This window comes from Chiloscyllium plagiosum, unplaced genomic scaffold (genome assembly GCF_037043375.1).
Source record: "Chiloscyllium plagiosum isolate Xiang-an unplaced genomic scaffold, Cpla_swu_hap1 HiC_scaffold_5, whole genome shotgun sequence".
NCBI lineage: Eukaryota > Metazoa > Chordata > Chondrichthyes > Orectolobiformes > Hemiscylliidae > Chiloscyllium > Chiloscyllium plagiosum.
In genome coordinates this window covers 78,491,203-78,518,466 of record NW_028270143.1, presented here as the reverse complement: position 1 = coordinate 78,518,466, position 27,264 = coordinate 78,491,203, and the positions used below count along the sequence as shown (strand labels likewise).

The following is a 27,264-nucleotide window of genomic DNA, read 5'->3' as shown; positions in this document are numbered from 1 at the left end:
GAAACGTCGATTCTCCTGTTCCTTGGATGCTGCCTGACCTGCTGCGCTTTTCTAGCAACACATTTTCAGCTCAATTTCAGTGAGACAAGGGAGCACGTTCGACAATAGGATTTATTGTAACCTATAAAACAGTTAATATGATCACGGAGTTAGCAAATATTCAACGTCTCATTCAACCTGTAGACCAAGTGCACAAAAAATGGCTTTTTATATAAAGAAACGTATAATAAATCAGGATTTAAAAAAAAGACTGACTGGAAATACTTTTAAAAAAAAGTACACGAAAGTTCAACTTTTACCCAAGATTTATTTTGAATAATTAGCCTTGTAGAAACAAGCAACCAATTCAAACAAATGTACAGAAAAGGAATCCTTGTACTGTAAAATGACACAGAAGGATAAAATGTTGACTCGAACACATTGATCACTCAGTCTTGACCACTCAATTATCCCAGATTGGGAAGACATTGGAAATGCTAGCAATTAAAATATTCAACTGCAGCCAAACATACAATATATACAGAACATCCATTCATGGCTACTTTTTTCATGTCTCTGTAAAAGTTCTCTAGTCTATCTGTAGTTCAACAGCAAACCAGTAATACAATACACATTACTATCTACAATATACTGTTGCAATTTAAGCATGACAAAAAAGCACAAATGGTTGATGATTGCATGCAAATCAATGTCGAACTGTCAAAAAACTGACAATTATGAAAAGCAGAATTTCAAGAGTCCAGAGACAAGAACTATTGAAATAGGGTTCGTTCAGTGGAAAACATGAAGGCACTTGGAGAATACCGGACCAGTTTTTTTTTAATAAAGAGGACAGTTTGGTTTTAATCAGTGGCTTCTGCCATCACTGAGTGTTGTCATTCACAGCATACTGGTAGCTAAATGCTCTAACAATATTGAGTCTAATAGAATAAGCAATCTTAAAGAAAATAGTTTACAACAAATATTAGACGTGACAAGTGAATTAAGCAACATAATTTTAAAAGCAGCAATGCATAGCCTTTCTTTCAAATATTCTATAACTGTGGACATAGCGTGATGCCCTTTAATACACTATTACAGTATAATTCTGGCAAATAAGTAGAAATCCATCAACCACTGCCACTGTTGGGATATTCAGGTAAAATATCTGGCAATGGAACTGATTATTTCATACAATAGGTTATTTATGGCAAAAATAAATTTGAAGACATTATCTTTCTATAATTATCTGGCTGTCTCATAGGTCTTCATTTAAGCAACAATTGTTCAGAAAACTCTAAACACTTTCCCTACAACGTTTGAAACATCAGCACAGCATTCACAGTTCCTTTCAAATATATTTATGTCTTCTCCCTCTTTCTTTATCTCAGGTTCCCACAATTGAACACGCACTTTCATAACATATTTGGCAACTTCATTTTAACTCCAATGAGAGCAAACCTGTAAGTGATCACTTCAAATTAAAAGCCATTAAAGGTCTTTCCTCCCGTTTCTGCCAAGGGCTTTTTTTATCCTCATCTTGGTCTTCAGTGCTGTCATTGTCATCATTGATTTGATCATTGTCATTAATACGGTCATTTTCATCATTCATCATCTTATCATCAGTTTCAGCATTCTCTGTGTGTTGTGGACTAGTTGGAAGACACTCCTCCATTTCTTCAATTCGCTGGATATTTTCATTCTGTAATCCCACTGTTGTGTCACCTTCTCTTTCAGCTGACCCATCCATTAGTGGTTTCATTGAGGTGTCCTCTGGACTACATACAGCTGTACCACTTTCACTACCACTCTGTTCCATGTCATCTACATACACCAGCCTGGTGTACGTCATACTGCCAGAAAGATTCTGTTCTCGTGCTTCCTTTCCCTTTCGGGAAGGTTTTGGTTCATTCATGTCCACACCAGAATCCAAACTTGCATCGTTGCTCCCATTTTTGCCAGCTTTCTGCAAGTCAATGTAAGAATGCCTAACCTGGGCATTTGCACGGCCATCTAAGGAGACAAACCAAGCTCTGGGGTGAGGAAGAGGCTTTCCACCTGTTAGCTCTAGCAGTGCTTTTTCTGCAAAGAGCTGGACTTCACTATTCATCTGAGCCATTGCTGCTTCGCTTAGTGATGCTGGGATGGAGACAGATTCTGACATGGTGGATGACTGGGGACTCCAGTCTCCAACTTCTGTTTCCTGAAGTTGCTGCTGCGATAAAGTTTGTGGTGTCGCTTGCCGTTCAGAATGAGGATGCATCTGTTGGTGAGAAATAGAAAGCTCTGCTTGTAATCTTTCGAACTCCAGCTGCTGTTCTGTGGGGGCAGATAAAGGCTGCCCCATGGACTGATATTCCATGGGCAACTTCATATAATGGGCAGGAATAACTAACGTGGGTAACACTTTTCTATAAACATTATCATTCACCTCATCTGCCGAACTGCAACAGAGCAACTGGCCTGGCTGAGGAAAAGAGGTTGGTCTTTCAAGGTGGTCAACTGACCGGGACATCATGTAATCAGTTGTCTTTCTGTCCATTTTTTGTGCTTTGTCAGGAACATATGATAGTTGATAATCTGGCTCTTGGATACTACTTTTACTGTCTGTGGGAAGAAGTCTAATTGAAGCCTGAACTTCTTTATCTCTTTTATCCAATAGTGGCTGTGAAACAACGGAATTGTAGCTTTTTCTATAGTCTTCTCTCACAGAAGATTCAAAATCTTCTGGAACATCAATGGATCTTGCCATTTTGAGGTGATAGCTTCTAGGAGGAGACCGACAATATTCCTCTTTTAAGGTCTCCCTTAAAGATGGGTCTTTGTGTGAAATTAATTCTTCTCTAGAACTGAATTCTCGTGAAGTACTGTATGAGGGTTTCAGCATTGGTGTATGAACATCCGCCTCTCCATTGGATGATACCAATTCCATGTGGACTGCACTGATTAAGTTGAGGTGAGACATGGATGTTGCTTGGTCCTTCTTAGAACTGTCCAGTGCAGAGGACAGCTGAATTTTTCTATGGTGCTGACGGGGCTTTAAACATTTTCTCCTGCAATGAAATTGATTGGGGTGGAAGGAAAGAATATTTCAGAACGTACTGAGAAAAAGTGCTCATATAATTAACAAATTTCATGTTAAACTTTATATATTTTAAGAATAAGCCAAATGCATCAAAACTTTGAGGGGCATCTACCTGGCAACTTAAAAAGCAGTGTCTTGATTCTTGTATTTTATTTATGCCAATCAGCTTCATAATGAGTAAACTATATACTAATGACTGATAATGAATGAACATATACATAAATCAAGCTTTTCATTTGGTATTCTAGACTCAATGGGCTGAAGGACCTCTTCTGTACTATATGACTGCATGAAAGCATATTGCCATAGTTTCTCCAATCTGCATTTTATTCTCCCCATCAGATGCTTTCTTGAGAGCAAGGCCGAGACTGAGATTCAAAGGAGAATCACTGCATGAAGCAATTTTCCATGTCACTGGGGTACACATACTGGATAAAACACATTAACATAACTCAAAATTATTCAAAAAAATTAATAATTTTTCATATAGCTCTGGTTGCCAACAGTTTTTTAAAAAAAATCACTAATAATCAGTCAAATCATGCAAGACATAGCAAGCAGTCTATCAGAAATTAAGACTTAAAATTCTGTGGTTAATAAAAGAAATCCCATCTTTTGGAAAAGGATTATTTTGATGTGTACTGGTTTGTTTTCCTATGAAACGTTACCTGCAATAATAGATGAGTAAACAAAGCAGAACCAGCAGAATGACAGTCATTCCTCCAAGAATGGCCAACAGGAAGGCTGTGTGATAGACAGTGATGTCACTGGCTCCTACAGGTCCCATATTACCTAAAACATACAAATTATATTATATCAAACAGCTTATTTTTGTTAAAATGAATAATTTAGCAAGTATCAACAGAATAATTTTATGAAGGAGATGGGATCCCTCTGTACTGCATAACATTAAAAGAGGTGAAATACTGTTCATTTAATGTCAAATACTTAGAATTGTGAAAGTAAGTAACACCTACACTTATCAGGCACCTTCACCTTCAATATTAGTAAATATCAATTCAGTATTTCAGTGTTCTAGTGCATTACTTCCTAAATTCTACCATCCATAGTGACCCTGAAACTTTGCTACTATTTTCCTGAATTATTTACCTGGGCTTTGAGGGGACATAGCTGCAACCCAGTAACCCAACTGTGGCGCGAAGTATGTCCAAGTGAGATAATCCCCTTCTCTTTGTACAAGGCCCAATCCACTCTTCAGCCAAGCACCTAAAAAAAAGCCATCAAAAAGGAAACTTTGGTTCAAATCATTGTCATATATTATCAAAAAGAAATTTATTATCTCATTAAATTAACATTGGAAAATTGGGCACTCTAGTAAAGAACCACACCCAATCTCTTCAAACGAACTTAATTGTCAATGAACTAAGGGAAATCAAAGTAAGTGATACTGTTGAGAAGGTGTTGGAAAAATGGTATTTTGAAAATTTGCCTTCTCAGTCGCTTTTCCTCCACTTCTGGATATTGGCATTATAATCCTTGTGAAGTTCAGTTTATCTCAAACCAGTAAACATTAACAAATTACTGTCTACTTTCTAATTACAGTGAGCAATTGATATGGAATATTTCTCATAACTTGCACTTACCAATTCCAATTGTTCAGAAATGTGTGACTCTAGTGCAAGTTTCTCATCAATCACTAGAGGGCATATATGCACAGTACATAACATCATATAAAGTACAAGAATGTATTGTTAACATTTCTTCACAATTAAGGCCAAATACCAAATTAAGGTAGTTGCACAACTGTTTGTTCAATATACAAAACCAGATGGCATTCTCATATGAGCAAAAGGTGCATGGTTGATGAATACAGTTATCAAGACAAAACAAGCCTGACAAAGAATACCTTGCAAGCTTCTTCTTAGAATTTACAGAAGTAAGTACAGCTTTCCACTGATAAAATCAGTTCAAAATTATACATTCAGCAGACCTGTATAAAGTTGATCCCAGCAAAGCTAGAGCTCAGATATTAGTCTGCAAAATAAATGGTGGTTCAAGAAGGCAACTCATTCAATAGCAACGGGGGGGGGGAGGGCAATAAATTCTGGTTCAGCCAGTGATAGTCCACAAGTAAATAGTTTTAAAAAAAGGTCATCAGAGCATTACATAGCATTTCCATAATGAACAAGTGTGATGTTTCTCAATGAATTTATCTTTAATGTCGTATATGCAATATCTCAGGATGGAACTGTTGTGGACCAGGCCAGACCACCCAAGACATTTCAAGAACATAGCCGGACCCTAACTTTGCTAGTTATTTTAAGTACGATATTCCAGGAGGGATGCAGTTAGTCAATCCACGTAGTCTTAAACAAAACAGAATTTATTTGCAAGATTACCGAATGAAATGCAAACAAAAGAGAGCATTACTGAATAACTTAACCTGTCCGAAAACTCAACAGATCATGCCACCTTAATGATGCTATTCTCCAAGCACATTAGGGAGATTTAAACAATCCTTAGATAAGCACATGGATGATTTTGGGATAGTGTAGGGGGACGAGCTGAGAATAGTTCACAGGTCAGCGCAACATCGAGGCCGAAGGGCCTGTTCTGTGCTGTGTTGTTTTAGGTTCTAAATACTTGCAACAATCCCCATATACACCCCTTAACACAAAAGGTAAAATTAAACCCAGGATCTTACAGGAGAGATGTCAGAGAGAGAGGAGGATCAGCATGGACCTGCTTTAAAACTGCCTGACTGCTTTCAGTGAATAGCCAGACCAAACGAAACTAGAGAAAAGCTGAGCTGGGAGAACTGGCCACTCTCTTTTCACTGCACAATTGCTCTTTCTAAAAACTTGAAAATCTTTTGTCCGAGACAGTATTTGTTAGCTGTAATCAAATTGGTCCTAAAATCCATTAAAACCCAGAGCTTTTGGAAACTGTGTTTTTACGATCTCCTGAAAAAAAAACAAGGGCAATATAAACTTGTTAAAGGATCAGCATTATCACAGAACATATGAAAGCCCATAGATGTGAATGTTTAGAACAGTAATGAGATTCTGATCAGTTTGTCAGGAATATATGAACTAAGCCTATGAAATCACATTTGTCTGTAAAACAGAGGGAAATAAATACTGCACACAATACTGTAAATGTGGTCTAACTAATGCTTTTCACACTTGCAACCTGACTTTTATACTTAATTCCCCCTCTGATGAAAGCAAGCATGCCATATGCCTTCTTTCCCATCTTACCTACTTGTGTTTCCACTTTCAGAGAGCTATGGACTTAGACCCCAAGATCACTCTGTACAACAGTACTCCAAAGGGTCCTGGCATTTCCTGTATACTTCCTTCTTGCATTTGAGACAACACCTTCCCCACAAAAAGCCATGCTGCTTTTCCCTAATAAGCTCTTCTCTAAACGCGAGTAAATCCTGTCCATAAGCATCTTCTCCAATAATCTTCCTATTGAAATAACATTGAAATAACATTCACCAGCGCATAATTTCCTGGATTATCCCTTTTGCACTTTGTAAACAGAGAAACAACATTGGCTGTTTGACAGTCTTCTGGGAACTCACCTGTGGCTAAAGAGGCTACAAAGATCCGTGTCAAGGCCCCAGCAATCCCCTCCCATTCCTTCTTTAGTATACTGGGGTAGATTCCATCAGGCCCTGGGCACATATCTATCTTAATATTTTTCAACACACCCAAAACCTCCACCTTCTTAATAATGACATGCACCAAAATATCAACAAACCCCTCTCTAATCTCACCATCATCTATGTCCCTCTCCTTCATTAATATCAATGCAAAGTACTCATTAAAGACTTCACCAACGTCCTGTGGCTCCATGTGATAATTTCCTCCTTTTTCCTTGAGTGGACCTACCCTTTTCATGGCTTCCCTCTTCCTGCTCATATACGTAGAAAATACATTGGGCTTAAATCTACTTACCAAGGACAATTCAATGCCCCTTCCAGCCCTCCTAATATCTCGCTTAAGTTCCTTTCTGCTTCCATTATACACCTCAACGACCTTGTTTGATTTCAGTTTACTAAACTTTATATGAGCTTCCTTTTATTTTTGTTTAACATTTTAATATCGCTCGTCATCCAAGGTTTGCAAAATTGTCATCCTTATCTTTCACCTTCACAGGAATAGAGCATTGAAGAAATTCTCTGTCGTTTGTACTAAAGTGGATAATCACACAATTTCCATATTAGATTTCATTTAACATGGTATTTCCCAGTCACAAAACTTGTCCAGATCCACTTAAAAACATTTTACATCTTCTTCGCAACACAACATTTCTGTTTAGCTTCGTATCATCTACAAATTTGAAAATGTTATGCTGATTGGAAGTCCATTGGTATTTACTCTGAAGAACTGGGTCCAAGGATTGAACCTTATGGTAACCTAGTAGTCACTACCTGCCAATGCAAGAATAACCTCTGATATGAAAGTTGGCAGCATTGTAAATTGTGAGCAGGATAATGCAGAACTTCAGAAGGCCATCATTAAGGGAGAAAGTGAGGACTGCAGATGCTGGAGTCAGAGTTGTAATGTGTGACACTGGAAAAGCACAGCAGCTCAGGCAGCATCCAAGGAGCAGGAGAGTCGGTGTTTCAGACATAAGCCCTTCATCAGTAATGAGATGAAGGGCTTATGCCCAAAATGTCAACTCTCCTGCTCCTTGGATGCTGTCTGACTTGCTGTACTTTTCCAGCACCACACTTTTCACCATAGATAAGTGGAGTTTGTGGACACATGGAAGAGGAAATTCAGTGTAGAGATGTGTGAACCAATTCATTTTTAGGAAGAATACAGAAGTGCCCAACATCAAACAAAGGGGCTTCAGGAACACAGGCACTTGGATTATACATATAAAATCAATCAAAGGTGGGAGAGCAGACCAAAAGAGTGGCTAATAAAGCAGACAGCACCCCGACTGCATTAATAGAGGCATAGACTGTAAGAACGAGGGTGTTGTACTAAAATTTCTAGAATATGGTTCAGCTTTCACTGGAGTACCACATCTACTTTAGGAAATGGCCACACTTTAGGAAAGATGTGAAGACATTCACATGAGGACAGAAAGCATTTATAAAAATGTTCCTAGGAATGAGGATAGATAGTTTCTAAATGTTGGGACTATCTTCCTTCACCTTACCATGTGCCACTTTCAGAACAACTTGCCAATCGGAGGATATCAGCCGACAGAGCAGTATCCCGTGCACCCACGCCATATTTAACGGGTCATTGTGCTCTCAGACAAGCACTGGTATTTCGAAGTTGCCCTGCTTGGCCAAAGATATTTCCAGATCTGTTGGAGAAGGGGAAGATGGTGTCATGATTCTCCAACAAGGACCTGGAGCTCTTGGGTCAAGAGGATGGCGCAAAGGAGAAGAGTCAGTTTCCCATAGGACTGGCAGAGGGGTCTGTGCTTTTTCACACTCACTATACTTGTAAAATCTCCCCTCACTCATTTGCAATCAACACACCCCCTCAACCCTCCTGCCTCCCTCAGAGGGCAATAGTACAGAGACTTGGAGTGAGTAACAGCAAGGCTGCCTCCTGCACACCCAATGCCTGGGACCTACTTCCTTGACTGTAGAGACATAGGCATCCTGACCAGGATCACTCCAATCAGACACCAGGCCATTGGTGATCATGACAACTGGAGGAAGAACGCCTCATCTTTCACCTTGGGTCCCTTCAACCACACAGTATCAATGTCAATGTCACTAGTTTCCAAATCTCCCCTCCCCCCACCTTATCCCAGATGCAACCCTCCAACGTGGCACCTCCCTCTTGAACTGTTCTACCTGACCATCTTCCTTCCCACCTATCCGCTCTGACCTATCACCATCGCCCTCCATCTGCATCAACTTAACGCCTTCCCAGCTACCCACACCCACACTCCTATTTATCTCTCAGCCCCCTTCCCCCTTCACATTCCTGATGAAAAGCTTATGCTCAAAACTTTGACACTCCTTCTCCTTGGATGCTGTCCGACCGACTGTGCTTTTCCAGCGCCACACTTTTTGACTCAGATCCCCAGCATCTGCAGTCCTCACTACTTCCCACGTCCATCTTAGGACTTCATTGAGAACCACGTTGATTAGACTTTAGCACAAGGGAGCTTGCTTGCTGCACATGCAGTGTGCTTGCCACACAATGTCCTGACACATGGAGAAGGCGTGATATTGATGTAACACACTGCTGTACAGCAAGATGTCTACCCTCTTGCCACCAACGTGGCATCCTGCGTGGCTGTGTAACTGCGTTAACTGGCATGACACAGCCAAGTATAAATGGTACAGCATGCAGGTAGCCAAGAAGTGAGTCAGCACTAAGATAACAAACAAGCAGCCCCAAGATATGGCTGGGCCAATCCTTGTAATGGGTGCCTGGCGTGGCACACAAGGTGGCCTTGAAGCAGGCTTTCATAACCACTTGCCAGTGCACCCTGCCGAGCAACAGTTTGCGCTTCATGAGCTGTCCGCCAGTCTATCGGAGAGATTCCCTGATGGTTAGGACAGGTTGGCAAATGCTGGATGTCAATGTTTGTGGACGAGCGGTACATCCAACTGACACCTATGGATCGTGCCCGGAGTTGCTGTCTGATCTCCTGCAAGATGGAGTCCTTTGAAAACTTCCCTGTAGCTGCTCTGGTTTCCACAGCGAGTTTGCCCGAAATAGAGCTTGGTTGGCATGTTTGGTAAGATGGCATGTTGAATATTGTTAAAAATCACACAACACCAGGTTACAGTCCAACAGGTTTATTTGGAAGTGCAAACTTTTGGAGCGCTGCTCCTTTGTCAGGTAGCTTCGTCAAGAGCAACACTCTGAAAATTGCAGTTCCAAATAAACCTGTTGGACTATAAGCCTGTTGTGTGTGATTTTTAACTTGGTTCACCCCAGTCAAACACCGGCACCTGCAAATCAATGCGAAACACTAACCATGAAATTTGGATTATTAACCTGTCAAAAGCATAAAAAATACAGTGAGATGCTACTGACGCTGAGCTGAGACTTGTTGGAAGTCTTGGTGAATCCTGCCACAAGTCTCACCATGGCTCATTAAATAATCAGATAACCAAGCTACCACTTCAGAACTTTGCTAGCTTGTAAAATCCTTAAACTTTCACTGGTTAAATATTGAGACCATTTGTCCCATTGTCCACTAAGCTCTCAGATGGCTGTTGCCTTCACTGGTCCCTGGACATAGAGCTCATGAAATATTCAGACAAAACCAGAGCTGAAAGGTGAGGAAAATAAATTCATTCAACTCAAATGTTCAGATCTGGTCTCCGTGCTATAGGAAAGATGTTGTTAAACTTGAAACAGTTCAGAAAAGGGTTACAAGGATGTTGGAGGATTTGAGCTAAAGGGAGAGGCTGGGGCTATTTTCCCTGGAGTGCCAGAGGCTAAGGGGTGACTTTAAAGAGGTTTATAAAATCTTAAGGGGCATGGATAGGATAAATAGCCAAGCTCTTTTTCCCAGATGAGGGGAGTCCACAACTAGAGGGCATTGGTTTAAGATGGAAGGGGAAAGATTTAAAAGGGTCCTGAGGGGTAACTTTTCCATGCAGAGAGTAGTGTGTATAGGAATGACGTACCAGAGGGAGTGATGGAGACTGGTATAATTACAACATTTAAAAGGCATCTGGATGGGTATAGGAATAATAAGCGTTGAGAGGAATATGCGCTAAATGCTGGCAAGTGGGATTAGATTAATTTAGGATATCAGGTCGGCATGGACAAGTTGGACTGAAGGGTCTGTTTACGTGCCGTATGATTCTAAGAACTTATAGCGCTTATCACCAGGTGAGCTGCTTCGATAAATTCTGGGTCACTGTTTCTAATGGTTCGTTTTGACTTAGCCCTTTCAAGCATAGCGCATACCCTCCGAGTCTACTGCTCTGCACAAGGTGAAACAATTCACCGTGGGTTTATATGATCTTGTTCTGTCAAACCATAAAACAGCAAACATATCACCTCTCGATTTTCTATTTTCCAACGAGAACATGACCAATTTATGGAATTATTCCATCCTTTCAATCATTATGTTTCTATGTTCTACAGTTTTTCAAGAGCCGCAATATCCCTTTTGTATTGTGGCAATAACACAGTAAGTGCAGCTGTGTGATTTATGAAGTGCTAAGATTACCTCACAATTTTGGCTCAACATTCACCTTTAATACATCCTAACATCTGATTTGCTTTACTTAGTGCCATTGAACATTGTTGCCATAGCTTCAATTTACTGTCAATCAGAGGCCTCAGATGGCATTCATTTTCCATCCACATTATTTTCTTTCCATTTAAGTAAACATCCCTTTCTGGCATTTTTCTGTCCCCATGTGAAACACAACTGTGTAACATTCACATTCAAAGCAGTCTACATCAGGGGCGCAGATGTGTTTTTGTTTTGTAAATGCAGTCACTGAATAACAAAAATCATTTAAATTTATTTTCCCTTTTTACCAAAATGTAGGACATCTGCCATCGAAGGATTACTTTGCTTTGATAGGCAGCAATTTAAGACATTATAGCATGCTATTATACTTACTGTTATATAAAAGCTAAGAGTTGTAAGTCATTATGATTAGGGAAGGAATTGTAGAAAATGCCTTAGCTCTGCTCAGATAGGCAGGAATGGAAATAAATGAAGGGAGCCCCAAGAAGCCGGGCAGATAGTGGCTTCAGAGAGGTGGTATTCAGGAAAACATGGACACGTTCACATAATGAGCAGACAAATATTAAATCAACAACGTATTGAGCATTACATCTTCAAAAAAAAAAGTCTTTAATAATGAAAAGATTCAAGATTTTAATGCATGATTCTTTGGAACTGCAATTGTAGTTAGGGAAGGGCCGAGCATTTTTGGTGTTACTGTGGCAAACAGTAGAATATGAATTTTTAAAAACAAATCTGGAATAAAAAGTCTAATGATGACAATTGCCAATTATTTTAAAAACCCACCTGGTCCATTAATGTCCTCTTGGGAAGGAAATATGTTGTCTGGCCTATGATATGAATTCTAAGTTAAACATATGGCTTTGTCAGTGTTTTTGGATTGCTTTTAAAGAATACAATAACATACCTCCGAGCAAGAAAAAATTATCCAGAGTCTGAACTTAGAATCACCCAGAGTACCTAGGTGCCTATTTCATTTTTTTAGTCTGTGCAGGAAAGACCTTTGAGAGAGAATATATAAAGTTCCAAAGTGGTAAGAAGTCTTTTGATGAAGTAAAAAGTGCTAAGCAGCACTCCTGAGGAAAGGAGTTTAAAGTAATGAAATTATCTTGGAATAAGAAGTTTATAAAAATTCTAGACTGGAATATTTGGATACAGTTGGTGGAAATGAAGTTAACTTTTTTGAAAAAAAAGGAATTGAAACTGCATCAGTGATAGTGTAGCACAACAATTAAGCTGTCAGTATAATAATAATTAAGAACAAATCATCTGCAGTTTCAGCAAATGGGTTGAAATCTTAATTACTTCAAGCCAATCTACATTTTAAAAAAACAATGAGTTTCTCTCTGTTGCAAATTAGCTGACTGGGTCTTGCCATAGGTACAGCACAAGATGTACAAATTGGAACAATGTTAGACAGCTGTATCAGGTAACTTGTTCTGATATGATGGGGTTGGTTACCTCAGTTAGCTGGACAGCTGGTTTGTGATCTAGAGTCATGTTAAAAGCATGGGTTCAATTTCTGTACCAGCTGATGTTATCATGAAGGAGTCTCCTTCTCAACCTCTCCCTAAGGTGTGGTGACCCTAAGATTAAACCATCACAAATCATCTCTCTCCAGTGAGAGAGCAGCCTGACAGTCCAGTCGAACTATGGTGACTTAAGAAAGGGTCAGTTAGCTGGATGGTTCGCAATGCAGCTTGATGCCATCAGTTAGTTTGTTCCTGCACTGGCTGATGTTACCATGAAGGACCCTCCTTCTCTAATTCTCCCCTCCCCTGAGGTCTGGCGACTTTCAGGTTAAACTGACACCAGTCATCCCTTTCTAATGGGAGAGCAGTCCTTTGGTCTAGGAGGACTCTGGTGACTTTTATCTTTACTGATATTGATACAAAGCTATTGTTTCTTTTCAATTTGTAAAGAGTGCTTGAGTTGTTTCTAAAAAAAATCTTTGAATCTGTGTTAGAAGAGGATAGAGTGGTTTTTCTTTTTGTTTACCTTCATTTCTGTTAATAAACTTTGTTTTGCTTTATTATTAAAACAAAGATGCACTATTGCATGATTATGTTTTCATAAAATATCACTTTGGTAACAAAACTAAAGAAAACTTATGATCTATCCAGCCTGTTAGGCATCTGATCTATCTGGTCCTAATATCAAGTGGGCATTACTCTACAACAATAGGGTGTCCTAAATCCTAATACTTGACTCATCTGTGAGGCAGCTTTCCCAATTTTGGCATGAGCCCCCCAGATATTATTGAGGACGACTTTGCAGTATTCACAGTCCTGAGTTTATAATTTCCCGTTCCTGGGTGATACCAGGGGGTCCATTCCTTTGAGATATTTTTAGCAGTTTGAAATAACGGAGGGGTTTGATATAACTGAATGGTTTTCCAGGACATTTCTGAGGGCAGTTACATCAGTCACATTTACTGTCACATTTGGCTCCTCACCCCTTACAAGGAGAGGATCCTTACACTGCCCTTCACAAAGTGGCCAACTGACCACATCCAAGCTCCTGGACTGATATCAGTAGCTGCCCTTGCCTTACTGTACCAGAACAATAAAGGTCTCCCTTGACCTGACTGAGGACTGTTAACCATGACAACCTTCCTGGCTTTGTGCCTGTGCTAAATGGCAAGATAGAAGTTTGGTCACATTGGTGGGGGTGGCAAATTGCAAGAATGCAAGGCAAGGCAGGGCTGTGAGCATCCAGGCAGGCTCAAGTTGAGTGACACTAAGACAGCAAGCATTCACCTGTGCTGAAACCCAGTACAATACATGAGCTGGGAAGCTGTCCCTGTGCCCAAAGGCAGCATGTCAATGCTACATGCTGGTCCTCCTTGAAGTTCAGATTGAAAGGGCAGAAGTGCTCTGTAAGGTAGGTATGTGGAGAGATTGGATAGACGTGAGTTGAATTCCTTGGAGCAGAGGAGATTTGGGAGGTGGGTAGGTGGGTGGTGAAGATGGAAATGCATAAAAAAAGTGAGGGGCATAGATAGGACAGTCAGGAAGGAACTCTGCCTCGTTGATGCATAGATCATGATCAGGGGTCACAGATTTAAGTTAAGGGGCAAGAGGCTTAGAGTGGATATGAAGAAAAATATTTTCAGTGGTAATCTGGATTTCACTACCTGTAAGGGTGGTAGAAACAGAAACCCTCATAACATCTTAAAAATATTTAGATATGCACTTGTGATGCCAAGACATTACAAGGCCATGGTTAAGATTAGAGTGGTGCTAGAAAGGCACAGCAGGTCAGGCAGCATCCAAGGAGCAGGAAAGTCAATGTTTCGGGCAGGAGCCCTTCACCAAATGCCGATTTTCCTGCTCCTCAGATGCTGCCTGACCTGCTGTGCTTTGCCAGCATCAAGCTCATCTTGACTCTGATCTCCAGCATCTGCAGTCCTCACTTTCTCCTATTACAAGGCCATGGGCCAAGTGCTGGAAAATGAGATTAGATCAGGTAGGTGTTTGTGCTGGTGCAGACTGGCTGAAGGGTCTTTTTCCATGCTTCAGACCTCTGAGACACTAGGCGAACTGGAAAGGTGCCATGACTGTACTGAAAGGCTGGAAGGCATTGCTTGCTGGTGTCTCGGATAGGGTGAGGGCAGGAGGTGCCCTGGTGGGTGCAGAGATATTGTTGATGGATATCCAAGGTGATGGCCCACAGGAAGAAGCAATGAGCTGAAGTCACCAGACTTCCATGTCAGGAGTTGTTGATGGCTAGTGTCCACGTGGCGAGTGGTAGAATACAAAGCTGCACATTACAAAGGTGAGATTTGCAGGTAATGAAATCAACAATAAGCAATCATCCCTGCTAACAGGGACCTTGCTGCTTCCAAGCAAGAATCTGGTCCCAAACAATTAGAGTCGATGGACATCACAGAAAAGTATTCCACCAGCCACAGTGATACTCAGAACAAAGGAGGGTGGTTGTTGTGATTGAAGGTCAGTCACCTTTGCCTTACAATGTTGCTCTGGAGTTCTTCAAAACCACTAACTTGGGATCAACTCTCTTCAGTGGCTTTTTGAAAAGACCTTGCCTCTATTATAGAACATGGAACATAACAGTACAGTACAGTACTGGCCCTTCAGCCCTTGATATGGTGCCCATCTTTTATCCTACTGTAAGATCAAACTAATCTACATACCCTTCATTGTACTATCTTCCACGTGTCTATCTGAGAGTCATATTAAATGTCCCTAATGTATCAGACTTTACTACCACCGCTGGCAGTGCATTCAATGCACTCACCATTCTCTGTGTCAAGAACACACCTTTGACATCACTCCTAAACCTTCCTCCAATTACCTTAAAATTATGCACCCTTGTGATAGATATTTCTGCCCTGGAAAAAAGTCTCTGGCTATCCAAACTGTATTTGCCTCTCAACATCTTGGACACCTCTATCAAATCACTTTTCATCCTTCTTCGCTCCAATAAAAAAAAGTCCTAGCTCACTCAACATTTCTTCATAAGACATGCCCTCCAGTCCAGGCAACATCCTGGTAAATCACCTCTGCACCCTTTCTAGAACTTTCACATCTTTCCTACCATGAGGCGTCCAGAACTGAACACAATATTCCAAGTGTGGTCTAACCAGGGCTTTATAGAGCTGCAGGATAACCTCACAGCTCTTGAACTCAATTCCCCTGTTAATAAAAGCCAATACACCATACACCTTCTTAATAACTCTATCAACCTGGATGGCAACTTTAAGGGATCTATGGATGTGGACCCCAAATCTCTCTCTTCCTCCACACAGCCAGATTTCCCTGTATTCCACGCCTCCTTACCTTCTGAATGATCCTAGAGTGGGGAAAGTTATCAAATACCTTGTGAAAATTCATGTACACCACATCCACTGCTCTACCTTCATCAATGTATTTTGTCGCATCTTCCAAGAATTCAATAAGGCATGTGAGGCATGACCTTCCCCTCACAAAGCTATGTTGACTATCTATAATCAAACTATGGTTTTCCAAATAATCATAAATCCTGTCTCTCAGACTCCTCTTCAATAATTTGCCCACCATGATGTAAGATTGATTGGTCTGTAAATACAGAGGAAAAGAACAAAGAACATTACAGCACAGGTACAGGCCCTTCGGCCCTCCAAGCCTATGCCGATCCAGATCCTCTATCTAAACCTGCTGCCTATTTTCTAAAGATCTGTATCCCTTTGCTCTCTTCCCAATCATGAATCTATCTCGATACATCTTAAATGCGCTATAGTTCCCGCCCCACCACCTCCGCTGGCAACGCATTCCAGGCACCCACCACCCTCTGCGTGAAGAACTTTCCATGTATATCTCCCCTAAACTTTTCACCTCTCACTTTGAACTTGTGACCCCTAGTAATTGAGTCCCCCACTCTGGGAAAAGGTTTCTTGCTATCCACCCTGTCTGCACCACTCATGATTTTGTCGGCCTCAATCAAGTTCCCCCTCAACTTCCTTCTTTCTTATGAAAATAATTCTAATCTACTCAACTTCTCCTCATAGCTAGTACCCTCCATACCAGACAACATCCTGGTGACCCTCCTCTGCATCCTCTCAAAAGCATCCACATCCTTCTGGTAATGTGGCAACCAGCACTGTATGCAGTATTCCAAATGTGGCCGAACCAAAGTCCTATATAACTGTAACATGACCTGCCAACTCTTGTACTCAACACCCCGTCCGATGAAGGAAAACATGCCGCATGCCTTCTTGACCACCCTACAGACCTGCATTGGCACCATCAGGGAACAATGGACTTGAACACCCAGATCTCTCTGTACATCCATTTTCCCCTAGACTTTTCTATTTACTGCATAGCTCGCTCTTGAATTGCATCTTCCAAAATGCATCCAAAATTCGAAGGGGTATTGAAAAAGGGAATAACATTTGCCACCTTCCAATCATCTGGCTCTAATCCAGTGGACAGTGAGGACGCAAAGATCATCGCCAAAGGCACAGCAATGTCTTTCTCGCTTCCCATAGTAACCTAGGGTATATCCCTTCTGGCCCAGGACTTATCTATTCTCATGTTTTTTAAAATTTACAGCACATCCTCCTCCTTAACATCAACCTGTTCGGGAATATCAGCCTGTTTCACGCTGTCCTCACAAATGAGAATGTCCCTCTCACTAATGAATGCTGAAGCGAAGTATTTATTAGGGACTTCTCATAACTCTTCTGACTCCAGGCACAAATTCCCTCCACGATCCCTGATTGGCCCTACCCTCACTCTGGCCATACTCTTGTTCTTCACATAAGTGTAGTTCACCTTGGGGGTTTCCTTAATCCTACTCACCAAGGCTTTTTCATGCCCCCTTCTAGCTCTCCTAAGTCCATTCTTCGGTTCCTTCCTGGCTACCTTGTAACACTCTAGCACCCTGTTTGATCCTTGCTTCCTCAACCTTAAGTAAGCTTCCTCCTTCCTCATGACTAGATATTCCATATCTCTTGTCATCCAAGGTTCCTTCACCCTACCATCCTTTCCTTGCTTCAGTGGGACAAACCTATCCAACTTCTCCACAGTTCCTGCCTAGTAGCATTGTAATTCCCCCTTCCTCAATTAAATACTTTCCTACACAGTCAGCTCCTATCCTTCTCCATGAATATAGTAAAGGTCAGCGAATTGTGGTCACTGAACTGCTCTCCCACTGAGAGATCTGAAAACTGGCCAGTTTGTTGCCAAGCACCAAATCGAAAATGGCCTCCCCTCTAGTAGGCCTATCTACATAATTGAGTCAGGAATCCTTCCTGGACACACCTGACAAAACCTGCTCCATCCAAACTATTTGCACTAAGGAGGTTTCAATCAATATTAGGGAAGTTGAAGTCACCCATGACAACAACTCTTACTTCTGCATCTTTCCAAAGTCTGCCTCCCGATGTGCTCCTTCCTCCAACAACCATTCCTGCCCCTGGTGATATCCAAGTTTCCATAATGGCCACAACATCGTAGCTCATAAAAGTCAACTGTCTTTTTCAAGTGGTCCATGCCATCCAAAATCACTCAGATACTGAAGCAGTCCACTCTTTTTAAAGTGTTACTCTCTTTGTTTACAAACAAACCAAAGAAACAAAGAGCAGGAGTCGGCCATTTGACCCTTGTTCTGTCATTCGACCGTGGTTGATCATTCAACTCAGCGCCTTGTTCCTGCTTTCTCCTCGTATCCTTTGATCCCTTTACCCCTCAGAACTATGTCTGTGTCCTTCTTGTAAACACTCAATATTTTGGCCTGAACCACTTTCAGTCTGAAATGACCTACCGCGTATCCTTAGACTATGATCTCTAGTTCTGGACTCCTCACTCATGGGGGAATGCCCTCCTTATGTAAATGCTGTCCTGTCCTGTTAAAATCTTATAGCTTTCTATGAGATGACCCCCTCATTTTTTAAAACTCCAGTGAATGTAGTCCTAAATGGTCCAGTCTCTTTTCATACATCAGTTTTGCCATCCCAGGAATCAGTCTGGTAAATTTTTATTGCACTTACTTCATAGCCAGAACATCCTTCCTTAAATAAAGAGACCAAAATTGCAAACAGTGTTCCAAGTGTGGTCTCACCAAGGCCTTACACAATTGCAGCCAGAAACAATACATCCTGGTTGAAGAAATCGCTCCCAAATGATGTCATTGCATTGGAAAATACTGAGGGGTCTTTATATCATGGTTACCAGGAGATTGTTTCTTCTTGTGTGTGCTTGTGTGGTGTGGGAGTGTGGAGACGAGAAGTAAAAGACAGAGCTTAAGAACAAAACTCTCCCTTTTAAGATGAAGATCAGGAGATTTTCCCTTCCTCAGTGAGTGTCATCAGAATGTGGAATTCTCTTCCCCAGAGACAGTAGAGGCTGGGTCACTGAATTTACTCGGAGCTGAGTTAGGTTGATTTTTGATTAATCGGGATATCAATAGTTACCGGTAGCATATAAAGTGGAATTGACACTACAACCAGATCAATCATGATTTTATTGAATAGCAGATCAGGCTGAAGGAGTCAAATAGTTCTGTTCTGGCACAGCTATGACAATATACAATCTTGATCCATTTGAGGCAAGTAATACACATCCCCACCTCCATCAAGAGTTTATTGATCACTCTTCAACATACCAATGACATTATCATCACCGAAATGCACATCATCAACATCCTGGGCTTGCCACAGGTCTTAACTGAAAAAGCCATCAAAATGCTATGGCCACAAGAGCAAGCCAAAGGCTGCATATTGTACAGGAAGTAGCTCACTTCCTGACTCTTTCAGAATCTCTCCAAGGGCACAAGTTAGGAATGTGATGGAATACTCCCCATTTACCTGGATAAGTGCAGCTTATATCGCATAGAATCATAGCTGCATGAAATTCAAGAAGCATTCAACCACTCGGGACAAAGTAGCCCACTTGTTTGGGTCCCCATTCACCACCTTAAATAGTCACTCCCTCCACTACCAGAACCATCTCGAAGATGCACTCCAATGGTCACCAAAGTTTTTTCCAACAGTGTCGCCAACATTCTATGCATAAATAAAAAATACTTTCAGATGTTGCTTCAGCCATTTGATAGAGACTTTTGTACGGTGAATAGCGAGAGCCTAATTCCAATGACTGGGTCAAGAGGGCCCATCACTGTAAAACTGACAGAGAGAGATAATGACAAATTTAGGATAATTTGCTTAAGGCAGTGCTTTTTGAACCTTTTCCTACCAAGACCCCATTCCGAAGCTTGAAATCTGTTGCAACCCCTCATTGAGCTGTGGAAGGGGTAGGAGAATATCTGTTAGAGTAAGGGGCTGGGAGTCAGTCGGCTCGGCCATTGCTGCCTCATAATTCACAACCAGAAAATCTAAGCTCGGGAGTCCACTTAGGATCCCAACCTCCAACTTGGAAAACCCTTGGCATAAGGCTTTAAATAGAGAACTCTTAAAGCATACATCACTGTATCTTTAATGGGAAAAAAAAATAATATTGGAACAAATGGGGATAGGGATGGCACTGTTCAAAAGGACAGATAAAAGCAGAGATGATCAATGTTCTCAAAAGGAAATTGGATATGCACTTTAAGGAAATAATAACTTTACAGTTCGATAGATACACAGCCGAGGTGTGGGACTGACTGGATTGCTCTGTACAGATTTAGCAGAGACTCGGTGAACTGATTTCAATGAGAATAAGGACTGGATTAGATTTGGATTTTTCCAGCAAACATAACTCACATGACTCCTGTTTCGTCATATAACCTTTGATTATTCTTAAGAAGCTAGTCAGACCACTTGTTTCAGCTCTGGTACAAAATGTTGTATTCAAAGATTGCTAATTAAATGCTATCTTTCAATTTGATAACACCCTGGGGAATCACTTTCCAAAATAAACAACTCTGAAATTTAGACATCATGCAGACCACGGATAGATAAACATAAAACTCTTTTCTGTGAATTCGGAAAATTATTTGTGACAGCAAAACAGATTCACAATTTTCACTCTGTATTGGTGTCGGTACTTAATTTCCCAAAAGGCATGGTGAACTAAAGTTCTATCAAAAAAGTACTTGCTGTAGCACTTCAATTTTAACTCAATCCTGAACTCTGAATGAAACAACAAGTTAGTTGACCCATTGCTTTTCAGCACAGTAGTCCCAATGATATTTTTTAAAAATGATACAACTTTAGCAACTTCTAATTTAATTCTTGAAGAAGCTGATCACTTTTTTTAGATTAGATTACTTACAGTGTGGAAACAGGCCCTTCGGCCCAACAAGTCCACACCGAGCCACCGAAGTGCAACCCACCCATACCCCTACACTTACCCCTTACCTAACACTACGGGCAATTTAGCATGGCCAATTCACCTGACCTGCACATCTTTGGACTGTGGGAGGAAACCGGAGCACCCGGAGGAAACCCACGCAGGCACGGGGAGAACGTGCAAACTCCACACAGTCAGTCGCCTGAGGCGGGAATTGAACCCGGGTCTCTGGCGCTGTGAGGCAGCAGTGCTAACCACTGTGCCACTTTTGCAATGAGTTTGCAGAGTAATTCACAGAAGTGGCCAATACGCAACAAACAATAAAAAAAAACTAAAAACCAATTTATCACGAGTTTTAAAAAGAAGTTCTTAGTCACACTTAATTGGGGACTGCAGTGATGTTAATTAAAGTATAACCTTTAATAAATGCTGCTTTCCTTCGGAATATTTGTTCATACCTCAGGTAAAGTCATCTATAACATTCTGTTCACTGCACATCAATGACTCTCCCAGATTCTGGTCACAGATGGCTTCCTGCTCAACTCAAATTACTGATCCCAGGAGTTACATGAATCACCATGCTTGATTTCATTTGGATATAAATCAGGATAGCATTCACAGGCATTACAATGCGAGTTTAAGGGAGAGCCACAAGTTTATTTATAAAGTATGTTCAACCAGATGTAAGCAATAGTGTAACATTTAAAAGTCCACAAATATTCCAGAATGATTCCTCCCCATGTGCACACTAACTTTGATTGAACTGGTTTAATTTTGAACTAAGCTCATTGAAATCTGCCAGTAAAGCTGTAAGAATACTGATGTTTGTTAAATCTTTCAACTTGGCACCAGAAAGCAGGATTCTTCTAACAGCCTTATGAAAACAAATTTAAGTAAAACAATTGAAAGGCTTTGTAAATGTTAGCATAAAGAAAAAAATTGTTGACTAATGAAAACAGAGGGCTGTCATGTTGATCAGATACTGAACAAAGGCACATTATACAGTAACTCTTCATAACAAGTCTGTCCTATAATACATGTTCTTATCAAATCTTAATCAGACTCAGCTTTTGAAAATTAAAGCCAAAACAGAATCGGAACTTATATTTGAGAAGATGCTGAGAGATCTGAACCACATATGGATCCTCCTGCTACAGGCACAATGTTTAATTCATTTTTTGGATGTTTGTTTGAAATTTAGTCATTTTAAGATGTTATAAACCTGTATTTTGCCACAATTAACCCATCACTCACTTTGTTTGTTTCCTGAAGAGAGAAAGAAGGAGAAGTGTAACTGTTCTTCATTTCTCTAGATTCTCTCTTCTCTCACAACACAGACAACTTAATGGACCACAGAATAGCAAACATAATCAGGCCAAGGTCCCACCAATTCCTTTGTTGGAGTATCAGATGGAGGTGCAGTTATAACCAGTTATTGCACTGTTGAGAATGCTCACATTAAACAGTTCACAAAGCAATATGTTAATGTAGTAGTCATAGAAACATTAATCCAACATCTACTATTCTAGATATTGCACAATGAAGAAATGAGAAAAGATCATGCAGAGTATCTAGACCTTCACTAGCACTGAACATGTTCCCACAGTGGATTGTACACCCAATCCAGTAGGAGAGTTCTGCACTTGGACAGCTCATCCACAGAAGGAATACTAAGCCTTTTAGCTTATGCCCTGTGCCAGTTTCATTATGGTCCACCCTCTGTGTTCCATTCTTGGTAAGCTGAAGCACTTGCACCTATTTTCTCCACCAGACTCACTTAAGCTTGAGGTATAATGCAACTGAGCACAAAACACAGTTCAGACTTGAAACTTCATGTGCATTTTTTCACCAAGTAAGTTGACGCCAATTTAGGGACAGAAACACTGAAGCTATTTGACCAAGTTTGAGGGATATCTCAAAGCAGCACATTCCAAACTGATACAAGAAGAACCTGCAGCTTCTTCCCAGACCCTGATTCATGATGCATTGAGAGAAGTAGATTCTCCTCATCTCTGTTTTAAATAAAAAAATGAAAAAACGCTCTCCAAGCAGGCTCTTAGTTTCAATCTTTCCAACCAGCCTTCAATTCTCAGTTTTGTTCTCCCCAACTCAAACATTTCTTCAACTTGAACATTGAACACCGCCTTCCACTGACCACAGCTGTTCTATTTCACAAGGCACTCAATTCTTGACTCCTTTCCTCCAGTTTGATAGTTTTGCCCATTTATCTAAGGGAGATTGTACTACCTAGCATCTATATTGGTGTAAAAAGTCTGGACGAGAGCTGGGCAGTATTCACTCCCAGGGATGGAAAGAGATTTCAATTGCTGAATGATGGATAAAAAGATCACCATGACAAAGCTGCTCATTCATCAGCTGTCACTTCTTACTGATCTTTATGTCCACCGCTTCAAGTTGTAAACAGACTTGGTTCATTGAAGTGTATTCATAATTTGCAAATTGCAAGTTTTGATGATTTAAAGGGATAGTTTTTAATATAATACTTATTACTGCAAGGAACATACACCCCTAACCTCCTCCACTATCTTATTACCTTATTCTATAAATGTTATTTTGTATTTCAAATTACTTCCATCTCTAATCTGCCCTAAAAAATACTCATTGGCAAACTTACCACAACATTGATCACTACATACTGCAAACGGAGGTCAGTGGTGTTGCATGAATTAGCTTATAGCTACATAAATCATGTCCCATACTGGAATGTGGACCTTGATACAGGACACAAAAGCAATTAGCTACCTTCCTGTGTTTTGATTTGGAGATGCCGGTGTTGGACCAGGGTGGACAAAGTCAAAATCACACAACACCAGGTTATACTCCAACAGGGGTTTATTTGGAGACATTAGCTTTCGAAGCTAGTGTGATTTTAATTTCCTGTGTTTTGTAATTGTGACTTTAGGCATTATCAAAGACTACTCTGTCATTTACCCATCTCTTTATAGACAGATATATAATGTTATTTTTTTGAACAAGTTAACCTAAGTGAAGCACACATCAGAAATGCCTTTTCTGAATATTAAACAGCTTAGAAACAGGCTTGTTAACACTGTTTGCACAGACCTTGACAAGAAACTAATCAATTTAAATCACACATAATTAATATATATTATTATATACAGGCAGCATTAAAATAATGAATTACTCTGATAGGTGAAAAGTATTTTGTTTCATAATCTAAAATTTAGCAACATTTAAATAAAACATCTGGTGCAAATGTAAACAAAATTTCTTGTGCAAAACCTCCTTAGAACTTTAGACTATCCCAACATAGTTGGCCATTCAAAACATTGGGCCCCATACCAGCCCTTTCAAGGAGCTTTCTTGTCTTTTTGTTTCCACAGGATACCTTAAACAAAACAGGTTTATAACGTAGATCATCCTTTAGATCTTAATCTTCAATGTCTAATCATAAAAACAACCTTAAACAAATGAAAGTCTTTCTGGTTCACTGATACAAGAATCATGGTTCTGGTATGTTGCTGTATTTTATGTTACATCACATTCATGTTCATTATACTCCCAGTTGCTTAGGGACTGATCACAGAAGTCAAGCCATTTTCAGAAAGCTTGCAGTGTACTTTCTACTAATCACTTATATCATCTTAGCAAAGACTGTAAGGATATGTTGTCCAACAAATTCACGACAGAATTAAATAATCACGTTACTAGAACAACCCAGGTCATGACCATCAACACAGACATCATAAAAGCTGAACTCCATCTTAGATGTGCCAGTAGATATACACTTATGAGTAGAATGTTGTTGAGAATATTAAAAAATGAAGATCAGAGATTCTACATTGCACTACAGCAACCGTCTTCAAGAAAAGTATAATTTTATAATTCACTGTAAAGACTTGCTGTGACGCACATTGAACTTACGACTCTACCACTTAGAAGGACAAAGGCAGTAGACACCCAGTACTGTTACCTGTAAGTTCCCTTACTCATGCTGAATTGGAATAAAATCACTGCTGCATTTCCATGGCTGGGTCAAAGTGTGGAACTCCATTTCTTTGAGCATTGTTGGTGTATGTACACCACACAGACAGCTGTGTTTCAAGAAAGGGAGAGGATGAATAGGCATTGGAGGCTGATGGGTGACCTTATAGAGGTTTATAATGAGGGACATGGATAGGGTGAATAGACAACATCTTTTTCCTAGGGTAGGGGGAGTCCAAAACTAGAGGGCATAGATTTAAGGTGAGAGGGGTAAGAGTTAAAAAGGACTTGATGGGCAACATTTCCAGGTAGGGGTTCATATCTGTGTGGAATGAGTTGCCTGAGGAAGTGGTGGAGGCTGGTACAATTACAACATTTAAAAGGCAGCTAGATGGGTACATAAATAGGAAGCGTTCAGAATGATATGGGCCAAATACTGGAAAATGGGACTAGATCAGTTTAGGATATCTGGTTGGCATAGATGAGGTGGACTGAAGGGTCTATTTCCCTACTGTATTATTCTATGACACTACAAAACGGGGGAGAGGATGGGGTGGGGTGATCACCACCACATTCTTCAGGGCAGTCAGGAATGGGTAATAAATGCTAGCCCATCTGGCAACACCTTTATCCTGCAAAAGAATTTTTAAAGAGAGTGGTGTGAACGAAGCTACATTGCTACTTGAATGAATGGAGTGGGAATTTCAAACTCATATTCAGTATTTTCTCTGAACAAAGCAGTAGTTGTCAGGGGTAATATTTCTGTTTGTGGGAATCACTGTAAATGTGTAAAAGGAAAGAAATAGTGGTTTTGTGTGTTGATGGTTGCGAATTGGGACAGCAGCCCTCAGAGGTAGAATATCTCTCAAAGGGACAGAAGCCATTACTCCAGGCAGCTATTTGCCCAAGGACTGCAAAATATGGTCAGGTCTTCCCAGATCAATGGAGACAAGCTCAGCCTGGAATTTTAAAATTTCTCCCAAATTTAGCCTAGTTCTGAAGCAGAATATATTTGTAATTTTTGTAATTGTAACTGACTCGGACAATAATCAGACTGAATACAAAACAAATAAATGAACAGGTCCACAAGACTTGGCTCAAATATTTATAAATTCCTTAATTACAGTTCAAAGTTTGTGAGAAGATTTGTAGCTCGGGTGCTCGTTGCTGTGGTTCTGTTCACCGAGCTGGAAGTTTTTGTTGCAAACGTTTCGTCCCCTGTCTAGGTGACATCCTCAGTGCTTGGGAGCCTCCTGTGAAGCGCTTCTGTGGTGTTTCCTCCGGCATTTATAGTGGCCTGTCCCTGCCACTTCCGGTTGTCAGTTTCAGCTGTCCGCTGTAGTGGTCGGTATATTGGGTCCAGGTCGATGTGTTTGTTGATGGAGTTTGTGGATGAGTGCCATGCTTCTAGGAATTCCCTGGCTGTTCTTTGTTTCACTTGCCCTATAATGGTAGCGTTGTCCCAGTCAAATTCATGTTGCTTGTCGTCTGCGTGTGTGGCTACTAGGGATAGCTGGTCGTGTCGTTTCGTGGCTAGTTGATGTTCGTGGATGCGGATCGTTAGCTGTCTTCCTGTTTGTCATATATAGTGTTTTGTGCAGTCCTTGCATGGGATTTTGTACACTACATTAGTTTTACTCATGCTGGGTATTGGGTCCTTCGTTCTGGTGAGTTGTTGTCCGAGAGTGGCTGTTGGTTTGTGTGCTGTTATAAGTCCTAGTGGTCGCAGTAGTCTGGCTGTCATTTCAGAGATGTTCTTGATGTATGGTAGTGTGGCTAGCCATGTTGCGGCATGTCCTCGTTCTGTTGTTTTTCCCTTAGGCATCTGTTGATGAAATTGCGAGGATATCCGTTTTTGGCGAATACCTTGTATAGGTGTTCCTCTTCCTCTTTTTGCAGTTCTGGTGTGCTGCAGTGTGTTGTGGCCCTTTTGAATGGTGTCTTGATGCAACTTTGTTTGTGTGTATTGGGGTGGCTGCTTTCATAGTTCAGGACTTGGTCTGCGTGTGTGGCTTTCCTGTGTACCTTAGTGGTGAATTCTCCGTTTGGTGTTCTCTGTACCCTCACGTCTAGGAATGGGAGTTGGTTGTCCTTTTCTTCCTCTCTCGTGAATTGGATTCCTGTGAGTGTGGAGTTGATGATCCGATGTATTTTCTCTATTTCCGTGCTTTTAATGATTACAAAGGTGTCATCAACGTATCTGTCCTAGAGTTTGGGTTGAATTTGTGGTAAGACTGTTTGTTCTAACCTTTGCATTACTGCTTCTGCTGTGAGTCCCGAGATCGGTGAGCCCATGGGTGTTCCGTTGATTTGTTCGTATATCTG

At 40.7% G+C, this 27,264-nt stretch overlaps 1 protein-coding gene across 4 annotated transcripts in view; it reads right to left on the bottom strand.

Moving 5' to 3' along the window:
- Positions 1–287: 287 nt before the first annotated feature.
- fam171a1 (family with sequence similarity 171 member A1) overlaps positions 288–27,264 on the bottom strand; it is a 194,290-nt gene continuing 167,313 nt past the window's right edge. For all 4 annotated transcript variants that reach the window (XM_043690324.2, XM_087987330.1, XM_087987329.1 and 1 more), the window contains 3 exons: positions 4,175–4,291; positions 3,733–3,856; positions 288–3,032 (listed from right to left, as the gene is read on the bottom strand). In XM_043690324.2, the coding sequence (XP_043546259.1) occupies positions 1,451–3,032; positions 3,733–3,856; positions 4,175–4,291 (1,823 nt within the window). In that variant the 3' untranslated portion in view covers positions 288–1,450. The remainder of the gene's footprint in view (positions 3,033–3,732; positions 3,857–4,174; positions 4,292–27,264) is intronic.